The sequence below is a fragment of the Hippichthys cyanospilos genome, chromosome 5 (genome assembly GCF_059441005.1).
Source record: "Hippichthys cyanospilos isolate Australia breed blue-spotted pipefish chromosome 5, RoL_Hcya_1.0, whole genome shotgun sequence".
In the NCBI taxonomy this organism is placed as follows: Eukaryota; Metazoa; Chordata; class Actinopteri; order Syngnathiformes; family Syngnathidae; genus Hippichthys; species Hippichthys cyanospilos.
The window spans coordinates 8428086-8450960 of record NC_142373.1 but is presented as its reverse complement, the minus strand read 5'-3'; the positions used below and the strand labels follow the sequence as shown (position 1 = coordinate 8450960).

The 22875-nt window shown below is 50.2% G+C and overlaps 2 protein-coding genes across 7 annotated transcripts; both read left to right on the top strand.

The window, feature by feature from the left end:
• Positions 1 to 837: 837 nt before the first annotated feature.
• grk1a (G protein-coupled receptor kinase 1 a) lies at positions 838 to 5813 on the top strand. 2 transcript variants are annotated; one of them, XM_088416016.1, is made up of 7 exons: positions 843 to 1758; positions 2250 to 2377; positions 3440 to 3597; positions 3662 to 3745; positions 3869 to 3993; positions 4075 to 4276; positions 5184 to 5813. In XM_088416016.1, the coding sequence occupies exons 1-7, from the start codon at positions 1060 to 1062 to the stop codon at positions 5471 to 5473; spliced, it is 1686 nt and encodes a 561-aa protein (XP_088272142.1). In that variant the 5' UTR covers positions 843 to 1059; the 3' UTR covers positions 5474 to 5813. The 2 variants fall into 2 exon arrangements, with proteins under 2 accessions (XP_088272141.1, XP_088272142.1); XM_088416015.1 differs by having other exon boundaries at positions 838 to 1758; positions 3869 to 4276.
• Positions 5814 to 8319: 2506 nt separating this feature from the next.
• jam2b (junctional adhesion molecule 2b) lies at positions 8320 to 13282 on the top strand. 5 transcript variants are annotated; one of them, XR_015865661.1, is made up of 10 exons: positions 8320 to 8539; positions 10284 to 10349; positions 10550 to 10660; positions 10734 to 10883; positions 11225 to 11409; positions 11509 to 11617; positions 11701 to 11808; positions 11888 to 12055; positions 12556 to 12598; positions 12682 to 12698. XR_015865661.1 is itself a non-coding variant. In XM_088415438.1 (10 exons), the coding sequence occupies exons 1-10, from the start codon at positions 8503 to 8505 to the stop codon at positions 12718 to 12720; spliced, it is 867 nt and encodes a 288-aa protein (XP_088271564.1). In that variant the 5' UTR covers positions 8323 to 8502; the 3' UTR covers positions 12721 to 13282. The 5 variants fall into 5 exon arrangements, 4 of the variants coding, with proteins under 4 accessions (XP_088271567.1, XP_088271566.1, XP_088271565.1 ...); XM_088415438.1 differs by having other exon boundaries at positions 8323 to 8539; positions 12037 to 12055; positions 12682 to 13282; XM_088415441.1 differs by lacking the exon at positions 11888 to 12055 and having other exon boundaries at positions 11701 to 11812; positions 12529 to 12598; positions 12682 to 13282.
• The last annotated feature ends 9593 nt before the right edge of the window (positions 13283 to 22875 follow it).

Genomic DNA, 22875 nt, shown 5'->3' with positions numbered 1-22875 from the left:
GGGTTTGTTTTGGCACCTGTAATTTTGTTTCGATGAGGTTCTTTAAAAGTCATTTATCGATGAAAACCTGGCTTAGGCTAAAGCATGAGAAATGAGGTTAACTTGATGATGGAATAACGTCATGCCTGCGATAGCTTACACCGAGGTGTTCACTGCGCTTTTCAAACCTTCCAATCTCCAACAAGAAAGTCAAATCCTTAGAACTTTTTACTGCGGATGTTTGTCACTGCTTCTTACAGTGTAGACCACAGGTGTCAAAGTCAAGGCCCGGGGGCCAGATCCGGCCCGCCACCTCACTTTTTGTGGCCCTTAAAATGCTGATGTGACTTCAGGTTTCTGACTAAAATACCAAAATTGCAAGTTGTCTTTAACTTTTAAAAGTTTGGGGGGGGGGACAAATATTTTCATATTCTCCAAATCTCTTTTGAACAGTTTTTGCCGGCTTCTGATATCAAATCTTGGTAAATGTGTGAGCAACACACTTAAAATGTATTTGAATTCACAGTCATTCCGACCCTCTGACAGAAACTTATCACTACAACGCGGCCCAAAAGAAAAATTGGTTGTACACCGCTGGTGTAGACGGTGCAAAACGCATCCGACAGTAGTACCTGCGTACGGTACTAGTCGGCAATATGGGTGTAGAAACTTCCGGTCCTAACGGCGCCAGGCCGAGCCAAGCCTGCCCACAAACTCAAGTTACACCTTAAGTTTGGTTGCGTCAGTTTGCAGCGTCTTTTTCCGTAGTCCCGTATCGGTCTTATCCAGGACGACAATTAGGACGGGCTCGATTTAAGGCCTTGTAAAATCTGGTTGCGAAAGCGTCCCCTGCGGCCGGCGTCGTTCTCTTCCAGTCTGCGCTCGCGCTCATTGTCTGGGGCGCCGGGGTGTTAGGGGATTACCGAAAGGTGTCGACTCAGGTGCGCGCGTGTATGCGCGCACAGTCGCCGGGTCCTTGCAGAGCGCCGCTTCAGATATCGGCGCCGTTGGTCTCCTTCCCCTTGCTGCCCGCGCGGACGCCTTGCCATGCATCCCTTTTGCGCCGCCTAAAAGTCCAGCATGGATATCGGGGGGCTGACCACCGTGGTGGCGAATTCCGCCTACATCAATGCCCGCGGCAGCATCGACGGCTCCAACCCCACGGCGGCCCGAGACAAGAAGTACCACTCCCGCCTCAAGCTGCCTCACATCACCGTGTGCGAGGGTCTGAAGGACACGCTGGATCTGGCCTTCGACAGCGTCTGCGCGGAGCAGCCCATCGGCAAACGCCTCTTTAGGGAGTTCCTGGAGACCTACCCGGAGTACCACGGCGCTTGCCGCCTGTGGCGGGACATCGAGGACTACGACCTGGCGGAGGATTCGGATCGAGCCAAGAAGGCCTCCAAGATCGTCCAGCGCTACATGGACGCCTCGGCCAAACATTTCTGCCCCTTCCTCTCGGAGGACGCCGTAGCCAAGGTGAAGGAGAGCCAGGAGGCCGCGGGCGACGACTTGTTCGCGGCGGCTTTGGCCGCCACTCTGGACTACCTTCGAGAGGCGCCCTACGTCTTCTTCCTGGAGAGCATGTACCTGAAGAGGTTCCTCCAGTGGAAGTGGCTGGAGATGCAGCCCATGGACGCGGACTGGTTCCTGGACTTCCGCGTGCTGGGCAAAGGCGGTTTCGGCGAGGTGTCGGCGTGTCAGATGAAAGCCACGGGGAAACTTTATGCCTGCAAGAAACTGAACAAGAAGAGACTGAAGAAACGAAAAGGCTATGAGGTAAGTCCCGTCCTCCGCCGCCAAAACCCCCATGTCATTATTTGCAGGCCGATCCTCGTTTTGTTCGTGAGCCGTCCGCTGCTTTATGGCTGTCGGACGCCTAGCGCAACTTCAATCCGTGCCAACCGATCAGTCGTCGAAGCTGCCCTTGTCTCACGCGTCCTTTCAAATTACTTTTGGACATGATCGACGCCGTTATTGACCGTTTGAGGGTAGCGTAGCCCGTTAGGAGGCTACTGGACGTTTATTCATTGTGCGGATGTTAACTTGTAGTTCCCACGCACAAGCATGTAGTGGCTTTTGTTGCATATCGCTAATCATCTTTGTCCCCGACGTAGGCCGCGGTACTAAACCCTAAGACGGGGATAGGGCGATTAGCGGGGGCTTTACACAGAAGCTCTTCTGATGGAACTGCTCGGCCCGCTTCTCCCTTGCCCTTGACGTACCTCAAATTGTACTTTTAAGCACCGCCTCCTTTTCTCCTCCTATAGGGAGCAATGGTGGAGAAGAGCATTCTGGAGAAGGTCCACAGCCGCTTCATTGTGTCGCTGGCGTATGCCTTCCAGACAAAGGAGGAGCTGTGTCTGGTCATGACCATCATGAATGGAGGGGATCTCAAGTAATTTCAAACTTGCATCTAAAACTCGCATTGGCCTGACCTCAACTTTGAATGCCCTTTTTCTTTGGCTTTCCCAATTGGAAAGCCGGCCGCCGCGGGCCGTACCGTACTCGCACGGCGGTCTATATAAACTAGGAAATGTCTACCAGTTGTGCCACTTTCAAGCAGACCGCGATTTAAAGCTCCGCAATCGTTCCCGTTTGTTTTCTGGTTCTCTTTGAGTCTTCTGGTTCTCTTTGAGTCATCGCTTGTTGCCAGGCAAATTTTGCTTATTTACTCTTGGATGTCCGGGGATTTTTCACTGACTTGGCCTTATCGCCCAACTTTGGCTGGCTTTGAAAGTGTAATGACAATATTATTGCTTTCAACCTTTCAAAATGTTAGGTGGCAACAGCCTTATCCATATATTTGCATATTTACATATATATATATATTCCAAGGCTGTTTCATTTAGAAGACTCTTCACTTAGAGAGGGGGGAAAAAAAAGTTAGCAGCTACTCAGAGCTGCGGGTTTCACAGGCGGGACTATGCAGATAGAATGTTATGCTTTGCCAGCAGCAAAATAAAAGCTTTTTGCCTTTTGTCAACGACAAGTCCCGCAATGCATAGCAAGAACTTTATGCATTATAGCAGTCAGGCCAAGCCACTCAATAAAGTCACCCAAAGGCTTGCACATGTCCTAAATTGTCCTCTAGCGCCCTCCGGGGGTTCTGGGGTCTCAACACAAAAACGTCCGTTGCCCCTTGTTTGCGAGTTGCCCCTTGTTTGCGAGTTGCCGTTGAAAGGATTAAAAAGGATGATAAAACAATATTTCCAAAACGATCAGTATTTTTAATGGCAGTAAATGAGCCAGCCATGGGCTAAATTTCACACCTATGGAGTGTACCTCTCCACATCCCGTTTGTAAGCGTTTAGAAGTGACAGCGTATTCCACGGCGACATGTTTTGAGAATCTCTGCAATATTTGACCCTCCTCGTGCTTTTCCTTTTGATATCGCACATCAAAAACATGTAAATGACGAGAGGCACGAGTCTCCAAACGCTGTCTGGCTTCCTTGAAGGTACCACATCTACCTGGTGGACGAGAACAATCCGGGCTTCGATGAACCCAGGGCCTGTTTTTATATAGCTCAGATCATTCAAGGCATGGAGCACCTTCACCAGAAGAGAATCATCTACAGGGATCTCAAACCCGAAAACGTGCTCCTCGATAACGACGGTAACCACGGTGAATGCTTGTCGCCGTCATTTGCGTTTGTAACCGGCGACGCGTCCGTCGGCAGGGAACGTTCGCATATCTGACCTCGGTCTCGCCGTGGAGCTGAAAGAAGGAAAATCCACGACCAAGGGCTATGCCGGAACACCAGGTAACGCCCCCGCCAAGCCGAGAAACAAATGCGGCTAGCTGTCGGGGATTTCCGAGAAATGTATTGGATTTCTAAACGCCGGGGACGCGCGGGTCAACGTCCCTCCCGCTTTGTGCCTCGCAGGCTACATGGCTCCAGAGATGCTGAAAGGAGAAAAGTACGACACCTCGGTCGACTATTTCACTCTCGGCGTGACCTTGTACGAGTTCCTGGCCGCCAAGAACCCCTTCAGGAACAGAGGAGAGAAGGTCGGCGGCTCGCTCCCTTTTGGAATCGGGACAAAGGGTGCGCCTCATTTACGTATTTCGTTCTTTTGGAGCGCCGCTCAGCTGGAGCGCGAGGAGCTGAAAGAGCGAATGCTGAGCCAGGAGGTGAGCTACACGGACAAGTTCAGCGACGGGGCCAAGTCCTTGTGCGACGGGCTCCTGGCTAAAGAAGCGGACAAGAGGATGGGCTTCGAGAACGGCTGCTGCGACCGCATCCGAGCGCACCCCTTTTTCGCCGACATCAACTGGAGGAAGCTGAACGCAGGTACGGATATTCAAATTTCGCTCGCGCCAAGATCTCGTACTTTGTCCATCTTAGCTCAGCTGCCGTTTCAAGTCTCGTTAATTATGGAGGCGTTTTCGACTTAAGACAGGTGACTATATCTTTTTTTTTTTTTTTAAACGCTCTTCCCGTTTTTGTGTACGAATGAACAGGGTCCTACGTAAGAGTGCTAACAATCTTTTTAAAGTGTCAAGTGATCGCTTGAGTGATGTCAGAGTGGCTTGAATAATGCACTCATCCATTTTTAGAAACGTGAAATTATGATTGCATAAAATACCTGTACACTACAACGTTTCGGTTCAACAATCGCATTTCTGAATGGATTTCACGGGATCATAATCAGCAAGATGTGGCGATATGTCTTGTTTACATTCATGTTTTATTAGAATTAAAATAAGATTAAATATCATAATTATACATTTATAAAATAGATTCAATATATGATATTACATTTATATTACAATAATATTTGTTTTATTCATATTTTAATCATTGCTTTAGAAAACTGTTTTGGATCGTGACTTTGCAAACAGCAAATCTACATCGTACTTTTGTATGGTGGGAGCAGGAAGAGTGAGAAGAGTGAGATTTCGATATGGTTTCTTTAACCCTAAACCCCACCGGTCCGCGGCGATAAAAAGGTCGGGGCCCCCTGTACTGAATTGTCCTTCGGTGCCATCGGGTACGTGAAAGCTTTTTGGTTGTCGGTGTGCCCCGCGATTGGCCGGCAACCTATAGAAAATGGACGGACGGGTGCGACAAGAAGCCCCGCCGAAGGAGGGGCCCGCTCGGAGGCTCCTCGTTGGCGCGGCTCGGTGTCGTCGGCGGTCCGCGACGCGAAGCGTGTCTTGGGTAAACGGCTCGGAAATGAACCCCCCCCCCCCCCCAGGCATCGTGCCCCCGCCGTTCATCCCCGACCCCCGGGTGGTGTACGCCAAGAGCCTGGACGACGTGGGCGCCTTCTCGTCGGTCAAGGGCGTCACGCTGGAGGACGCGGACCGGAGCTTTTTCGACGACTTCTCCTCGGGCAACATCCCCATCCCCTGGCAGGAGGAGATGATCGAAATGGGCCTTTACGGCGAGCTCAACGTCTGGGGCCCCCAGGGCGGCGTCCCCGACGACCTGCGCCGGGAGTCCATCTTGGAGCGCCCCAAGTCGTCCACCTGCGTCCTGTCCTAGCGCCCCGCCCCCTCCTCCCTGACTTTTTTTTTTTTTTTTTTCCTCCAGTGAGGCGCATGGGAAGACCAAGTCTGTGTTCCGTCGAGTCCTCGTTATGCGTCCCCCTTTCGTGTGCTCCCCTGATGCAACGCTTTTACAAGTCCCCCCCCCCCCCCCCCCTTTAGTCGTCGCTGTACTTTGCTCAATGCCCATGCCCACGATGGACAGTCCCAAAGCTGTAAACACTGAAAAGTTTGATTTTTGTAGGGGTTAAAAACAACTCGCGTGTAACATATACTCAATTAAATATATATAATGTATATACACCATATACAATTGAATAAAACCGAATGGAAGTGTGCGACTTGTATTTGTTTTTTTCCCGAAATGCAAAATCAAATCCTTAGCACGGGTTTTAATATGGAGGCAGGTTTCAAGTATTTTTTCCCTGCATTACTACTTTTTTGAGGGAAGAAACTTTTTTTAATTCCAATTTTCGCTTTGAATACTCAGGCTTTTTTTCTCTTGCAACAACCTATGAAGCATTTGTTATAATATTCCAACTCTTTGTGACTACGGCGTTTTGTAAAATAAGTGTTTTAACTCGACCAAAATAATCGACTAAAAATGTTATATACTAGAGGCGTCCAGTGCTGAAGACATCAACACAATTATTTTTCATCAGTCTTAGCACCAAGAAATAAATATGATTTTAACGCATTTCGGTATTGGTATACTACAGTACATGCATTCTCATCTATAATGAATTGAGATATTTTTATACGTATCTCCTGCAACTTTACAAAATATTATGACCAAGAATATAAAGCGATCAACTTTTTCATGCCCATTTATTAGTTCAATGTAACGTAAGGGTGGACTTTTATTTGCTGTCTTCCCGATTGGCCTTGTAAATGCCCACTTTCTGCCGCGAGCAGCGTGGCGCCAAAAGTCCTCCGGAAGCGCTCGGTGAACGTCACGTCCGAGCGGAAGCCAACTTTGTTGGCCGCCTGCAGTGTAGCTTCGCCCCCTGGTGGACACAAGTGGCGCACGGCGTAAGAACCCCACTTCTTCTTTCCGGCGTCGGAATGTTATCTCGTTTTGCAAGAAATAGTCGCTCGTCACCCCGCCGTGATGTCAGTGACGTGGCAAAATATCGCTACAGTTGGCAAGCTCGTTTACTTTCGGAAACGGTACAATTTGATGGTCCTCGAACAACCGAAACAAAGGCAAACCAAAGGGGGAAAAGCGGAGTGAAACAAACGCTTTCCCCGAATACGTCAACGTTTTCCCACCGTATTCGATGACCTTTGCTGACGAATTGAATTGATGTTATTTCAACTGTTTAGGCCGCTTCCTCTCCAGTGACGCTTTGATTGCGATCAAACGATGTAAAAGGAAGGTACAAGCAATCACTAAACTCCAAAGAAGCAAACATTGTTTGGTGAATCGCATCTCTAACTAGGTAGGATACGGTCAAGGGGAGAATGGCGTGTCGTGTCTCGTCGGGTCAAAGTCGCGCAGACGCTCGTATTCCAAAGAGTTCTTGCACTCGCAACTTTTCAATTTGTACTCGACACAATTTCGAGTGGCACTCGCGCACGCCAATTGTTGCGCACGCTTTCTGGCAGGCATCCTACGGAAAGAACGAAACGCATACAGCGGGGCGCCACCGTATTGGAAATGCAGGCCGGTGCTTTCGGTGGTGTTTCGGCGACACTTGTACTTTGCGTGACTTTTGACCCCTTCCCGTATGGCTAAATAAGGCAAGCAAAATATTGGCAAGGCCTCCCGTATTGGAAGTGGTTGAATCGTGCAGCTGTTTGTAATGCGCTGGCCCGACGATTCGCTTCCAAGGGGATTTGTGCCTGCGCGAGGGCTCGCGTTAGAAGCAAGTGTGCGCGTGCGTGGCCGCCCTTGGCTTTTGCCGCCTTTGCGGGGACCTCTTGTGAGCACGGCCGAGGAAATGCATTGCGCGTCCCCGCTACGATAGGAGGAAGGACTAAGCGGGGCGCGCGTATGTTTGTGTCCCGGGACGACAGCTGAAAGAGCCAACAGGTGCAGCGGCCAACATTCGCTCTTTGTCAGTGCGCGCGCGCAAATGGCCCCCGACGCAAGCAAGTGGCTCGGCCGACAATGGCCGCTTGTTGCGGGCCGCGCCAGAGGCGAAACCCGATAGGCCGGGACGCGCGCGGCAAGAGCGAGCAGCTGGCGCTTCTTCTTCTCCTCCGCATCTTCTGCTCCGCCCGGACCGGGCCTAAGCGCCACCAAGTGGCCTGCCTTCCTTCCTTCCTTCCTTCCTTCCGTCCGTCCGTCCGTCCGTCCGTCCGTCCGTCCTTCCGTCCTTCCTTCCTTCCTTCCGTACTTCCGTCCTTCCGTCCGTCCGTCCGTCCGTCCGTCCTTCCGTCCTTCCTTCCTTCCGTACTTCCGTCCTTCCGTCCTTCCTTCCTTCCGTCCGTCCTTTTTTCCTTTCCTCCTTGTGGACGTCAACGATTCTTCTGTAATTTCTTGTTTGATGTTGTTACCGGCGACCCGGCCGGGCTAGGCACCATCAAGCCCGTGACCCTTGAGATGAGAAAACCATTGAATAGTCGGATTCTTATTATTGATTGAACTTTTATGACTTTTTTGACTTTGTCTTCCATTTTTTCTTTGCCACATTAAAGCCTTATTCTTGTCGTCCAATCGCGGGGTGAAAACGACCCTCAAAAACGTTTTCTTGTACAACTACAAATGCATTTGCATCCAAGTGCAACGTGACCGTCATAAAGTTGTCACCTAATGGCGTCGATTCGCAGCCTTATTCTGGCGAAATTCTTAGCATTTACAGGAGCGCCATTAATCGGGCAACGTCTCTTTTGCTACTTGAGGCAAAACAAAGCGTGGTCACGGTCACGTGTCGCCATTTGCTCCGCAACCCGCGCTCGCGCCTTTTTTCTTCTCGCCTCTGCGTGAAACTTAAGAAGGGCCACACAGACTCGCGCGCGCACACACGCGCATCGCACACATCGGGTAGAGGCGACCGAAAGCAGCAGCAGAAGACGACCGCGATGATGTTCTCGCTCTTGCTCGTGCTTTTCGTACACTGTGAGTCTTTCCAAAGCCCAAACTTGCATGCGTGTGTGTTCAACGTTCAAGTGAAAGCTGCAAGAGTTTGCCGATCGCTTGCGTGCAAGAGATTTTGCGTCTTGGGTGGCTTCAGTTTAAAGCGGAGAATAATTGATACCTGTGGCATTTATGTCCATTTGAACTCATTCGGTGCCGGGCTCGTATTTTTACTTTTGTTTATTTGTTTGTTTTAGAATCCAAACATTCAATCCCAGACACTTAAGTAGCTGTGATTTAATGTCTGGACTCTTAAAAAAAACGTGAAAATACGTCCCAGACATTGAACGAGTTAAATGTCCACCGCAGGTCAAATATAATAGCAAAAGATTATTTGTGGCATTTCTGTCCAATTGAAAGAATATCACGTAAAGCACGGGCTAAATGTAAAATGTGCTTCCATCTTTTAATAAGCTCGACAAGTAGGTAGGTACCAGGAGGAAAAAAACAACTTTTCTTTCAATCCCAAAATGCTTTCGATCTTTTTACAGCAGTTCGTCTGAGGTCAAGTTTTGTTTTTACAACAGCAACTCTCAGCGAAAGCAAGCCCGCGCATATCTTGACCATTCGCCTTTTTTTTGTTTTGTTTTGTCTTCCATGGATTGACTTATTTGGGGCGACCTGGTGGATCTGACGGCGAGATGTGCGAGGCCGCCGAGAGACGTTCACGTGCACGCTCGCATCACGTTCAGCCACATTTATTGCGACTTGGCTGCATGGCTTCGCTTCTAACAATTTGACTCTGGCAGAATATCGGCTGTTTTGTCTACTTTTGCGTTTGCGAAAAGTCACTTTAGTGTCGTCTTTTTAAAGGCGATTCAATATTGTAGCATATGTCTATGTAGACATCGGTGGTACCACTCTGGCCTGCAAACGGGTTTAATCCGGCCCGCGAGAGGATTTCGTTATGTAAAGTGATTTTTTTTTTTTTGGGGGGGGGGGGATAAAAAAAATAGATATAGCAGTTTACACGTTCGAAAGGAGTAGGAAAAAGTTCAAGAACTTGTCAGGTCCTACCACTCGTTTTCCCAAAGTTGTTACATGATATAGAAATATTAGCTATATAGTCATAAATAAAAGTATAAAAATGAGCTGATGTGTTTTCAATACATGAAAAAATGGAATGTTTTATGATTAATAGTCATGTTAATCTTTGATCCTGATGTTTGGAACCACTTTTTGCTGCCGTGTCCTCTGACTGCGATTTTTTGGTCGGCTCTCCTCCATTTTGGACTGGCCGGCGCTTATCAGCGTTGCTTTGAATCTGCCCCTTCTCAAAGTCATCCGTCACTTTTACATTCCAAAACAGCAGCGCTCCTGGTACCGTCAGACCCCCCCCCCCAACACACGCACACACACACACACAGGCAATTCCCTCAGGGATAGTGCGTCAATGTTGAGGTGCTGAAATATCAAAGAAAGAAATGATATCACGTCTTCGATGTTGTTGAGTCCGGTGGCCCTCAAAGTGGGATCCGTGGCCTGGCTCCGGGGGTCAAAAGTTCCCCCGGCGGTTTTAACCCCCCCCCCCCCCCCCCCCCCCCCCCCCCCAGCATAAACACATGAACATTATTTCTCTGGTTAGACTGAAAGTTTTTGATGTGCTGAAAGTAAAGACAAAAATGTAACGGTATGATTCGTTCCAACAGGTTTATAGCGGACCATTTGCTCTCCGCGTCTTTTCAAACGCTCAGCTAACGCCGAGGGTTGATTTTGCTTCTCGCAGGTCCTGTCAGCACGTCGGTGACCGTGAGCACTTCAAAAAGCAAAGTGGAGGTGCATGAACACACGGGTGAGAGCGCTTCGGCCCCACCTCGCGTTTGCAATTCTTCTTTTCGCGAAAGCAAAGAAGCCGAGTCACAGCCCGTGTCCAACGGGACCATAAGTAGGCCTGCGATCGGCCGCGTATAAGACGCGGGCGCGCGTAGGACGCGGCGGAAAGACGCTTTGAGCAAAACCAAACTTGCTCTTTTCCCTTTGAGCGCGTTGCAGATGCCGTCCTGTCCTGCCACTTCCGCACGGAGAAGGAGCAGAACGCTCGAATCGAGTGGAAGAAGAAAGGCCAAGCCGTGACCTTTGTCTACTTTAACAACAAATTCACGGGTGAGCCGCCCGCCCGCTTGGCGCGCTTTCCCGCCGCGGGCCCGAGGTCAACCGCTTGCGTGGGCGGCGGCAGGCGGCTACGCGGGCCGGGCCCGGATGGAGGGGGCCGCTCTCACCATCCACTCGGTGACGCAGAAAGACTCGGGCGAGTACCGCTGCGAAGTGACCGCCGCCGACGACCACGTCAGCTTCGGGGAGGCCACCGTCACCCTCCGCGTGCACGGTATGCTTCCGACCCGCCCGGAAAAACGGCGCCCATGTATTCTGTGCTTTTCCGTGCGATGCCGCGCTATGCTACGCTTTACTGGGCTAGGCTCTACTCTACCGTACCTTGCTTGACTGCCTTACCTTGTCGTATTGACTTTGCCTTACCTTGCCATATGTTATGTTAACATGTCATGTTATCTTACAGTATGTTGTGTTATGCCATGCCAGACCTTACCTTACCTTACCTTACCTTACCGTACCGTGCCGTGCCGTGCCGTGCCGTGCCGTGCCGTGCCGTACCATACGCTACGCCATACCCGACGCTATTTGGAGCACGGTGCAAATGTGCGTCGGCAGTGCCGCCCCACATCCCGTCTTGCGAGGTGCCCCGCTCGGCGTTCGTGGGCTCCGACCTGGAGCTCCTGTGCAAAGACAAGCAGAGCGCGCCCCCGGCCACGTACAGCTGGTACAAAGACAACCGGGCCCTGGCGGCGGCGGCGGCCGACACGCCCTACAGCGTGGACACGCGCAGCGGCACGCTGGTGAGCGCGCGCGACACCGGCGCCCACGCGCGACACCGGCGCCCACGCGCGAGCGAGCGGCCGTTTGCCCCCGCCCCTTCTCCGCTCCGCCCGTTGCAGAAGTTGACCAGCGTATCCAAGGCGGATTCCGGGATGTACCGCTGCGAGTCCTCCAATAGTGTGGGGGCGCCCAAGAGCTGCGTGGCGCAACAACTCAAAGTTATCGACTGTAAGTTGGGCCCGCCGACTCTTCGACGCTTTCCGCGCGTACTCATGAGATTGTTTTGGATTTTTTGGGGGGGCGGGGCGCAGATCCAACGGATATGGCCGTATTGATCGGTGGCGCCGTAGCTTTTGTGATGGTGACGCTCCTGTGCTGCGTCGGCGCGTGCGCGTGCCGACGTCGAGGACGCCGCACGAGTGAGTATCGAGGCTTTATGTACTGTGTGGGGCGGCGTCGGAGTATAAGGTGCGCTGTCAGCTTTTGGCAACATTTCAGGCGCACCTTTTAGTGCGGGAAATACGGTGTGTATGCAAGCGTTTTGCTAAAAGGAGCATTTGTACTGCGATCGGTTGATGCGCCTACTCTGCGATTGTGACAACGGCGACGCCTCGCTCACCCTGTCCCATTTTTCTTTGTCCGAGCAGAAGAGAAGAAAACCAAAAGGTGAGTTGCTCGTTTATTGTTTTGCGCAGACCTTTGGGACGTTTAAAGGGTCCGTGTCACGCTATCTCACGGGGGCCGTCGCATGAAAAGGCAACAACGTCCCGTTGTTGATATCGCACCTTAAGCTCTCACGAAGCTTTATTTTCCCTCGTCGTTCATTCTGAGATTCATATTGTGCAGCCCGTGCAGATGAAAACGCCTTGAAGATCGCTTACGACGACATCATCCGAAAAGACCGCATTCTTACGTAGAAAGTACCACTCACGGACACCCACCCGCGTTTCATCTTGCGCGTCTCCGACAGTGAGCGCTCTCATCTGAAGCCACGCCGTCCTCCCTCACTACAAGTTCCGGAACTACAGAGTTCCGGAACATCGTTGCTTGGCGGTACCAGTTGAAAGTATCGGCATTTGTAATTCGATTTTTAAGGATACGCAATCTGTGTCCATTTTGAGCGGTACGCTGCAAAGTAGAATGACGGTGTCCTTTTTGTCTGGCAGCGGCAAGTCGTACGAGCCGCCCCCGGCGCCGCCCATCCACAACGTGAGTCCGGCCGGTCCCCGGTGCCCCGTCCCGTTTTGCCGGGGCTATTGAAACCGGACTTTTTCCCTTTGTGTCCCCCGCAGATCAAGACGTACAAACCGACTCAATCCTTCATGATCTGACTCGAGCAATACCGAATTGACGGCCGTCGAGCCCGCGCTTTTGTTGACGTTCTGTCAAAGACCAAAACCCGAGGCGGACTTTTGCCGCCGTCCTTGCAGGAGTCCCCCCCCCACCACACACACACCCACAGAGCTGTGGCCCAAGAACGGTTTGCGCCATTTGCTTTTTTCCGTGAGGACTGAACAAATTCCACTTTCACTAAATGCGCCAGTATCGCTATTATTGCAAGCTGGCTTGTTTTTGGCAAAGTAACAAAGATTCTCACTGCATTTGTATTTGTTTTTATTCACGTAGAAGCTTTATTTTTCTTGCCATGATATTCATACAGTAGCCTATACTCTGTTTGACGAAGCTACGCGTTTGTGTGTAAATGTGTTACTCTCTTTCACTTTGCGTGTAAACTAAGAAACAATTGAACGGGTGTCTGCAAACACTGAGAGATCGTTGTATACGTTTCAACGTTTATTTTTTCAAAATTCACATCCCGCAGTAGGAAAAAACAGGTTGTGCATTTTTTGTTTTGTTTCAAGACTCATATTTCTAAATGATTTTTCGAGTTTATCTTTTTGTTAAGTAATGTGAGTGGATTGAATAAATGCTAAATAAATCATTACAAGAAGTAAACACATCTTAAGTGTTGTCCCTTCATAAATAGTTTTCAAAAGTGTTTTTTTAAATAGCTACCTGATCAAATTCCGTAAAAATGCATTTAATGTTTGAAAAACAAAATAACTGCATGAATCAATGTAAGGAATCACAAATGATTTGTACTAGAGTAGACACATGTCTTGTACCGAGAGACAAAGTACTTAATGAAACAGTGCCCCCTAACGGGGGCCGACTATCCTTCAATAACGACATAACAAAGCCCACATATTGCATTTATTTGAAAAATTACACAATAATGACATTAATAATCAACGAATTCCCGTGACTCTTAACGCTATTTATTTACGTTTATAATTAGATGAACTGAAAGCTCAAATTCCCGTGTACGTTGCGTGCAAGATAAAGAAAGAAGATTAAAGGTTTGCATCCGGCGAAGATGCTTTTTATGTTCCTTTTTTATGCTGACGTCCGTAATTTACTGCACCGTACAAAAAAACAAACAAACAAAAACGAGTTTTTTTTTTTACACGCGTCTGCTGAGCCGACCAGAGTTGTTGCACTACTAGTTTATGGCCGCAAGAGGGTGACACTGCCTCGAGGGCTGAGTTTGACGTCTGAGCTAGGTGTTAAGTTGGGTATTGCTGGCATTGAATAGTAAGGTGTTGTTGTTGTTGTTGTTGTTTTTTAATATAAAAAAGACCATTTATAGTAAGGGCTGTATAATCAATGTTAAAGGTAGTCGCCCCCCCCCCCCCCCCCCCCCTTTCCCATCCAGGGCAAAAGGGCAAGCGGCACCGGGGGGGGGGGGGCGCTATCCGCGTGCGAGGCTGCAACTCTTTACGAGAACGCTTGAAAGAAAAGCCAATCGTCAAAAGTGAGTTTTGCGCCGACATTTAACGGGGCTCCAGCATCCCACTTGAAAACCGCCGAGTGCGTGCGCGTGCAAAGCGATCCGTCATCCGCAAGTGTGAATGACAAGGGTGAGAAAAGCACAGAGCGTGTGCGAGCGAGTGGGCGCCGGCTGTCCGCTCCGATCTCCGTCACTGCTGCAGTTTTAGGAAGACGCTTAGATGAAAAGAATAATGGGGACTCGGCCTCCATCTTTGCGGCGCGCTCCATGGCCTCTCATTTCCTGCACCTAGGCGCCGACTATGGCCTCATTCGGAACACCTTCTCTAACCTAATCGCCCTCCGTCCGTCTGGGTCCGCCGCTCGGGCGTCCGCCCATTCTTTGCACTGAACTGTAAGTGCCTTTTTAAATAACAAAAAAATACGACTAGTACCGATAAGCATCTAAATGTGAAAAATGGTCTTAGCAATCCTGTGAAAATGTGGATTTTATTGTGACAAATGTGTTATCGATTGCGGGATTTGCTATCAGCGTCATTATTGATGTTATCACGAATGACACTTGGATGGGAGAAATCGCCCCGGTGTCAAAAGGAAAGCCCGGCCCAAATAACAAGGAATGAAAGACAAACGCAAATCCGGTCGTTGTCGTCCGACCGCCAACTTTGGCGTCCGTCTTGCATCGCGCGGACACCGAGGCGCCGCGCCCCCGGGGCCAGGAGAACGCTGGCTTGCCGCCACAGCGAGGACCAAGGCAACGTTGAAACATTTCAAAGCCGGCAGACGCGTGAAAAGTTGACGACGGCGCCACGCCGGCTGACAGCGTGGGCCGTGAGGCGTATTCCGAAAGTCGTGTATGACTTTTTGCCGTAACGCGGAAGCGGAAGGCGTCACTCATGAAAAAAGTCACACTTTAGGTACCCCTTAACCGTTTTTGGGTTAAAAAAAAGAAGTTGTGATCATAGTAGATCTGCGTTCGCAAAAAGAAATCCTGAAGTTGAGCGGTAACGAGAGGTGGCTGGCGCTTGATTGTCTTCAAAGGAAGGTTGAAAAAAAGTGTTACTTAAATACATGAATCATGTATGAAACTTGATATTCTGTAGAAAACTGTAAATTAGGTGTGTATTTCAGTTTTTTGGATGACATACATGATTTGACTAAATAATTGACCTAATATTTCTATATCATGTAACACTTTAGTCAAAACAAGGGGTAGGACCCGCCAACTTCTTGAACTTTTTCCTAGTCCTTTTGAAGCTGTAAACTGCTGTCTCTATTGTTGATTTTGTTGAGGTCCCCTTAAGCGCAGCTCCATCTAGCGGATGCATAGCGCAACCCCGGCCACGACCGTAGATTCTATTCTGCGCGCCTTATAATGCGGTGCGCCCTGTATACGAAGGCTCTTCGGACAATCGGTGACAGGAATTTTGGATTTTGCTCGCTGAGGCTAAGGCTACGTGTTGTGCAGGTTAAGGTTGGGGTTAGGGGTTAGCATCAAGTCGATCAGATGAGTGACAAAACCCAAACGGAAGGGAGAGGACGATGCAATCGCATCTCATCGGCGGCAGGAGCGAGAACCAGACCGCGGGCGGAATAACGGGGGAAAAGGATGGAGCGGCCCGGCCCCATTGTGACTGGAGCATCCCGGCCCAGTTCATCAACCGCCGTCCGATGAATATTTATCACAGCTATAAAAAGGCGCTGGAAACAATTTATTCATCGCGCTCTCGCACGGCGAGAGCTTCGCATCTCGTGGCCGCATTTCCCAAAAGTAGGACAGTAGACCTCCCAAGGCCAAAGCGGGGGCGTCACCAGACCCGGAATACTGTACCGGGGCGCGAAAAATTCACGAGCAAAGTGCATGAAAAAAAGATATTATTATTATTTGTCATAGAAAACAACTCCTTTTTGAAACCACCCAATCATTTCACGGCTTTATACATACGACTGTCCCAAATTGACCGCCGATGAGAGTGCGAAAGAGTGCGGATCCAACGAATTGTCCGGCCTCATTGGCGCGCCGGCGGAAAACGCCATCAAAGATTTGAGCGCGGGGAGACGACGAGAGCGCACCCCTGTCCGGACAGCGTCTCGCGGACGGCGCCCAGCTGCGGAGACGGGACGGAGGCTTAACGAGCGAGCCGTTTGTCGGAACTCCGGCGAGGAGGCGGACTTTGCGTCGATCTGGCCTCCTCCTTTTTCTACGCGGTCCGTTTGGCTTCTTTCGTCCCTCGTACGGTGAACCGGAAAGGGCTTTCCCTCCCTCCCTCCCTCCCTCCCTCCACCTGCTCCTTTTCTTTTTCTGGCTTCTTCCTCTCTTGGTGTCCTCCAACTCATCCGATTAAAGGCTTGAGCTTCTTTTCCTTTCTCTCTTCTTTCCGTCAAGGTCTCCATGATTATAGCTTGTTTCCTCACTGATTACAACCTCTGCGTACTGCGTCCCTTCCCCGTCGAGACGGACGAAAAGAGAGACACGGGGGGGGGGGGGGGATACCGTTTCTCAGACCGTATGCCCTGTACGTGAAAACGTAGGCCGTTCATTGAAGCTGCGCCTAATAGTACGGCAAATACCGTAAGTAGTAAATCTTTTCAACCAATCTGTTTTTCCAGTGTATAGTCACCCTCATAGTATTTGTGATATCCGTAAGACGTGAATGCGCTTGCTGAAAAGTTCCGATACAATTTTGGCAAAAATGAAAACTGTCGCGTCAGGTGGAACGCGCTTACTTTTTACAGGCGCTTTTCCGAGCGCGTCCGTACAAAGGAAAACAAAAATTCGAGCGCATCTCTATTTCCTGTCTGCGCTGCATATGATTGCCCTCCGTGGGCTTTCCAAGCGTTTGCACGTCCAATTTCAAGCTCGCTACGGCCGAAATTCTCCTTCTCACGGCCGAGCGCGCGTGCGGTACCGAGAAGAACGGGCTGTCCCTCAGGCGCCGGCGTCTCTCTTGTCTCGCCCGCGCCCGCGGGCCGGGGGCCACGTTGCGTCGGCACACCGGCAAGTACGACGATCAAAGCGGGCCCCATCCGCCTCACAGGAAGCAATGTGGCCGCGCATCCCCGGCACCTCGCTGATTTGGTTTCAAGCAAAAGTGCTCTGATAATATGTCCTCCGCACACCCGCTAGTCTACAAATAGCCCATATTAATTCGACTGTTGCGTTTAGGCAAGTGACGTGCCCTGGGCCGCTCATCGAAGAAACCGCGGCGCTTGAGGAGAAACAACCAACTGGAGACAAAAGGCCTGACGAACGAGGCCGCGGTCCTTCGCCGCGCGCGACCCTCATCAGAAAGGCAGGTCAAATTGCGAAAAGGCAGGCCGGCTATCGCTCGCCGGCGAGAACCGCTTCAAATATGGCCCGCTGGGCTTCTCGAAAAGTCAGAAATAAATCAGGCCAATACAATTGCTCCTTCCTTTTACATTTGAGTCAAGTCCAGGATTAGCTCTTGGCTGAGTGCTTCCTGGTTGCCTGGCAACCACAAAAGTGCCAACAATCCTCCAGGGAGTCACTTGCCAGCTAGCAAATATTTCTGCCCGCGCTCTTAATCTCTCGAACCGTAGCGCAATGAGCCGCCATTGCCTTTTCTGCGTTGTTCTTCATCAATTTCTTGAAAAACCAAATGAGTGTTTGCAGAGAGCTCGGCGAGCGAAGGGCCGGGGGGGCGGAGACTTTGCCCGGTCGGTCGTCTTTATTTGCATATGCGGATCCGCCGATGCGAAGCGGGGATTGAGGCCGAGACGCCAAGCGGTGTTTCGCGCGGTCGCCGTCCCGTAAACCGCCTTTGCCGAACGGGTCCCTCCGTCTCTAACGGGGTCCCTCCGTCTCTAATGGGGTCCCGCCGTCTCTAATGGGGTCCCTCCAACTGCGGGGGCTGGAAAGCCTTGCTCATCGCCACGCAGATCTTCACTTGAGCTTCGGCCGTCCCTCGTTCCGTCCCCGGGGGCGTCCGTGCCAAGGCGAAGAACGGTCGACACTGTTTAATGTGGGGGGGGGGGACGACTTTGATCGCTTTGATTTCCGTGGCCGCGGCATTGCGAGGACCCGCATAGCCCTCAACATCAGCGCAAATGAACTCGCCGCACAAATTGATCTGGTAAGAAGAAGCGCGCGGCGAGACCCCGGAGCTCGTCTTTAGAAGCACCGGAGTCAATGAGGCTACGGTCGAAACGGAAGCGCTTCTCATCGCCGCTTCTTCTGCACGCCGACGATGAGTCATCGGTGAAAGCCGCCCGCTCGCGACACGCTTCGCCTGTCTTTAAAAGCGCATGTCGGCGGCAACCTCGACCGTCAAGTCAAGTGGCGGAGGAGGATCGCGTCGCACGTCGCGCGACGGGGCCCGTTTGAGGCAAAGAAATGTTCTTTTCGCGGCCGGCCCGTATTCCTTCGCCGCGCACGGCATCCCGGCCGCCACGCGCCGAGCCGTCCGTCAAATATGCGGTCGCCATGGAAACAACCCAGTTCCAAGCCGGCGCGCGGCAGATGCAAGGATATCGGGAGGAGCGGACGGAAACCTTGTTTTTTTCAGCGTGCGGGGAAACCTGTCCAAGTGCAATGCCGCCAGCGGACACGCGGCGCTTTTACTTCCGTTCGGCGCTACCGCGGCGGTAGAAACACCATTGGAGAAGGAAGCTTATCTCGCGGCATCTTAACAAGATTCTGTTAAGCGGATAAAAAAACAAAAGACGATGACGAGCGGAAAATGGAGATCAAGACGGGAAATGAGCGTTACGAGGATTGCATCGTTGCTACTTCCACGTCCAAATTAATTTGTTCCGCAAGTCATTTCATCACGTGAATCTTTTTACGTGTAAATAGCCTAATGTGTTCCAAGCCCCCCAAAATGCTGCTAAAGCCATGAAATGACATTAACTGATAAAAATGCATCCAAAACGGTAACAAATGCATATTAGAACCACCTTAGTGCAGGTCACAAGCTGCAGCTGTGAGCTTTGTTAAATCCATATTTTCCCGCATATTGTTCCTCCGCCTTCATGAGCCCGTTCGGGATGTCCCGCATTCTAATATGTTAGACTGTCACTACCCCTACAAGAAATATAGAGGTATACATGTCAAATAATGAGACGCCAGCGCTAGCTGAAACCGGACTGTAATGTGGTACGTCATCACAACCCGCGATGTCTATCTGTTACAGTTTTCCATGCCTTATTATCATTCGGCGGTATATGCGTGGTACTTTTCGTCCGTCTCTGCGTTGGCACCGCAAACACTCTCGCGCGCACATAAATAAACTCCCGACGTACACCAAACCGGTCCAAGCCATTGAGCTGAGAGATCGGTGGCCGGCGTCCGGTCGGGACAAACAGATGGCCCGCAGTGGCTGAGATAAGGCCCGAAACGCACCGCCGTCACTATGGACACCGTCACACTCTCCGGGCTCCACTCTCCGGCCGGCCGGCCGGAGATTCGAAGCTTCGATTTCTTGTTGACGGGGCAGTAATTGCAGCGTGCGGCTTGATGGAGCGCAAACCACTGAATAAATGGAGATAGCGCAATCATTCCAACGTTTGACATTTACCGATGAGGCAATTAAGGGCAGCCAAAGGGAAGCGCATCGACTACAAGTGCGCGGCGGCGCCCCCTGGCTCCCGTTCCAAAAGGACGCTCTTGTGTCATGTCCACGAGGACAGGTGACACCTTTTAATTTGATTAACCGTACGCGGAGTCACAAAAACAGGACTGGCTCCCGCAATCACTCTTAGACTGCGAAACTAGAAAGGCATGCTCGGATGATCCCGTATGCTCAGGAGGGTTTTTTTTTCCCCGTCGTTCAGATAGTACTTTCCGCAAATCATCTTTCTTCTTCATTTCTGACTGTCTATTAATAAAGTTTGATGATTGTTTTGCGGCCATTCCCTTTAGCGCAGCTCCCTCTGGTAGATGAATATCGCAAGTCACTATTGCAGCTTTTATTCTATGCACCTTACAATGCGGTGCACCTTATATATGTAAACAGTTTTAAAATAGGCCATTCATTGAAGTAGCGAGTCACGATTCTACTCTTTGAAAGTCTCGATTCGTCTCTAAACGGTCTTTTGATGTCATCAGGAGGTATTTCCTCCCCCAATTCTTCAGTAAGTACTTTCCACATTTCATCTCTCTTCTTAATTCTTGATTGAAAAGTTTGACTGATCTGATTGTTCTGTTGACATTAACTTTAGCGCAGCTCCATCTAGTGGATGCATACCCCAAGGACAGCCAATACTGTAGCTTCTATTCTATGCGCCTTCTAGGGCGGTGCGCCTTATGTATAAAAACTGTTTTAAAATGGATAATTCGTTGAAGGTGCCCCTTATAATGCGCCTTATGGTGCGGAAAACATGGTAGCTGTCAAACTAGCGTCCTTTGCCATCCCGAGGCTAAAATACTGTGCCAGTGATACGGAAGAAAACGACGGCAAAATAGTCCAAATACCGCACGAGAGATAAGCAAAACACAGTTTTACTGTGTCGATACACCCTCCCAAAATACTGAAGCAAACAAATACAAAATGTCAACAATAGCCCTTGTTCTGCACCCAACAACATCTCGAACTAAAGGTGAAAGTGGGAATACCGATGCAAACAGACGCTTAAGTTTTGCTGTCTAAAATGTCATGAATCCGCTTTGCATATTTGCGGGTCATTTATGGCTGCTCTAATGTCAAATGACGGTGAGCGTCGGCGGATCTCTAAGCCACTTCCTGCTTTCATGTGATAATGACAAGGTCGAGAAATCCACATTTGCTTTACAATACTTCATCATAGCGTTGACATCTGTGCCATCGCTTCATTAGTGGCGCAAATTAAGTCGGCTATTTCCAAGGCCGTCCGGCCGACGCTTTGCTTGGGATCTTCTTTCATCAGTGATCCAACGGATCAAAGATTCGAATCTCAAAGGCTCGTGTAGTTCGTTTCCGCGCGGCCATTCTGTTGCTACGTCTTCATACCACACGCAGACATTTTTGAAAACATTTCCTTCATTAACCACCGCAATTCCCGAATGTAAGACCCCCCCCCCAAATGAAGACGGAAAGTATGGGTGCAAGCCTATCATCGAAAAAATTTGATCCGTCTTTTATTTGACACCATTCGAAGAAGCTTGATCTGTCAGCCACATAAGCCGGCTTTTGATTTGATTTATTTATTCATCTTTTATTTTGGCCACACTCTTACTTACAATAATGACCGTAACGGGACGAGCTCCAGGAGGGGGACGTCAGTTGGCTGTTAGCATCAAGTGCCTGTTGCAGCTAACAGCAGAGCTTGTTACGGCATTATTTTCAAGAAAAGAAGCAAGCGGGCGGGACCAATGTCCAAGTCCTTCCTTGTTCACACGCAGGAATTCTGCAGAAACCCAGAGGATCATGTCAAAGTTATGAACTCCAACCGCATCGCGAGGAAAAGGAAAATCAACAGCTTTGAGAGGGGAAAAATTGGAGCGGTGACTGTCGGATCGCTTGCACTCGTATTAGTATGCCGCGTTCCCAACGTGGCCGAAACAACTCGTTTAAAACGGCAACGCCGGAAAGCTACGGAAGACTTTGGACTACGAGAAGAAAAAAAAGTCGTTTGGAGCTGACCATTGAGCCCCCGTGAGAAAACAAACGGGCGGCAGTGTAGGGGCGGGGGGGGCGATCTCGGGGTACGCTTCGTCTACGACCGGACTGAATCGGAGTCAATTCAGAGTTCAATCATGTCTTCCGTCTTGCGCGCTGCCAAGTTCTGTTGAAGAAAAGAGGCCGGGACGCGGGGGCCCTGCTATACATTCGCGGCCAGACCCCGACAGAGCTCGCCAACAACAAAACAAGCTTCCCTCCACCCGCTCGGACCGTTCGAATGGGATATCGCCTGTGATGTAACACAACGCCCTGAAGTGAAAAAGGAGACAAACTCCATCTTTTGGGCTGACAGAACGCCAAACTGCATTTTTGAGCGCCAAAGTGATTTTTCACTAACCCACCTTGGGCTGACTGCGAAAGGGTCGGGACCTTGTCAAATACAAATGTATATGTTTACTTTCAACCCCCCCAAATGTCCGGTGGCATCCCGCGTATATTTACATATATATTCCAAGGCTGCTTCGTTTCTAAGAATGTTCATTTTGTGAGCAAACAGCTATCCCGTGTTGCAGTCGGGAATATGCGGATGTTATGCTAGGCGTTGCCTTCCACGCGGCTACATAAAAGCTTTCCCGCTTCAGTTCCCGGATCTTTCCCACGACGAATAGCGCCAACTTTGCGTCGCGGGAGTCGATGTAGCTAAAATATTGCATAGCTTGTTAAAACGTGCGGACTTTCAATATGCCGTCCCTTCTCCGTTCTTTGCAAATGGGAGATCTGGAGGTACACCCCAGTGGTGCCAAAAGTAGCCCGCGTCGAGCTCTTTTACTGCCCTTAAAAATCTGAAACATCGTCACTTTTGGACATGTTGAAAACCGGATGTTTTCAAACTCGCTTTTCATGTTTTTTTTTGTACGTATAGGTGATTATACACACACTTTGAGGGGTTGAAAGTAAAAATATATGAATATTTGACCATGTTATGACCCTTTGGCAGTCAGATCAAGTCGGGCGGCAATAAGGCCGGATGAATGAAAACTCCCCAGCCATCCAGGGGTTAAAGAGGTGACACTAGCAACTCCGGGCCCAGACTCCTTCCTCCCAGACGATTTGATTTTTCCATTCCAATAGATTGAG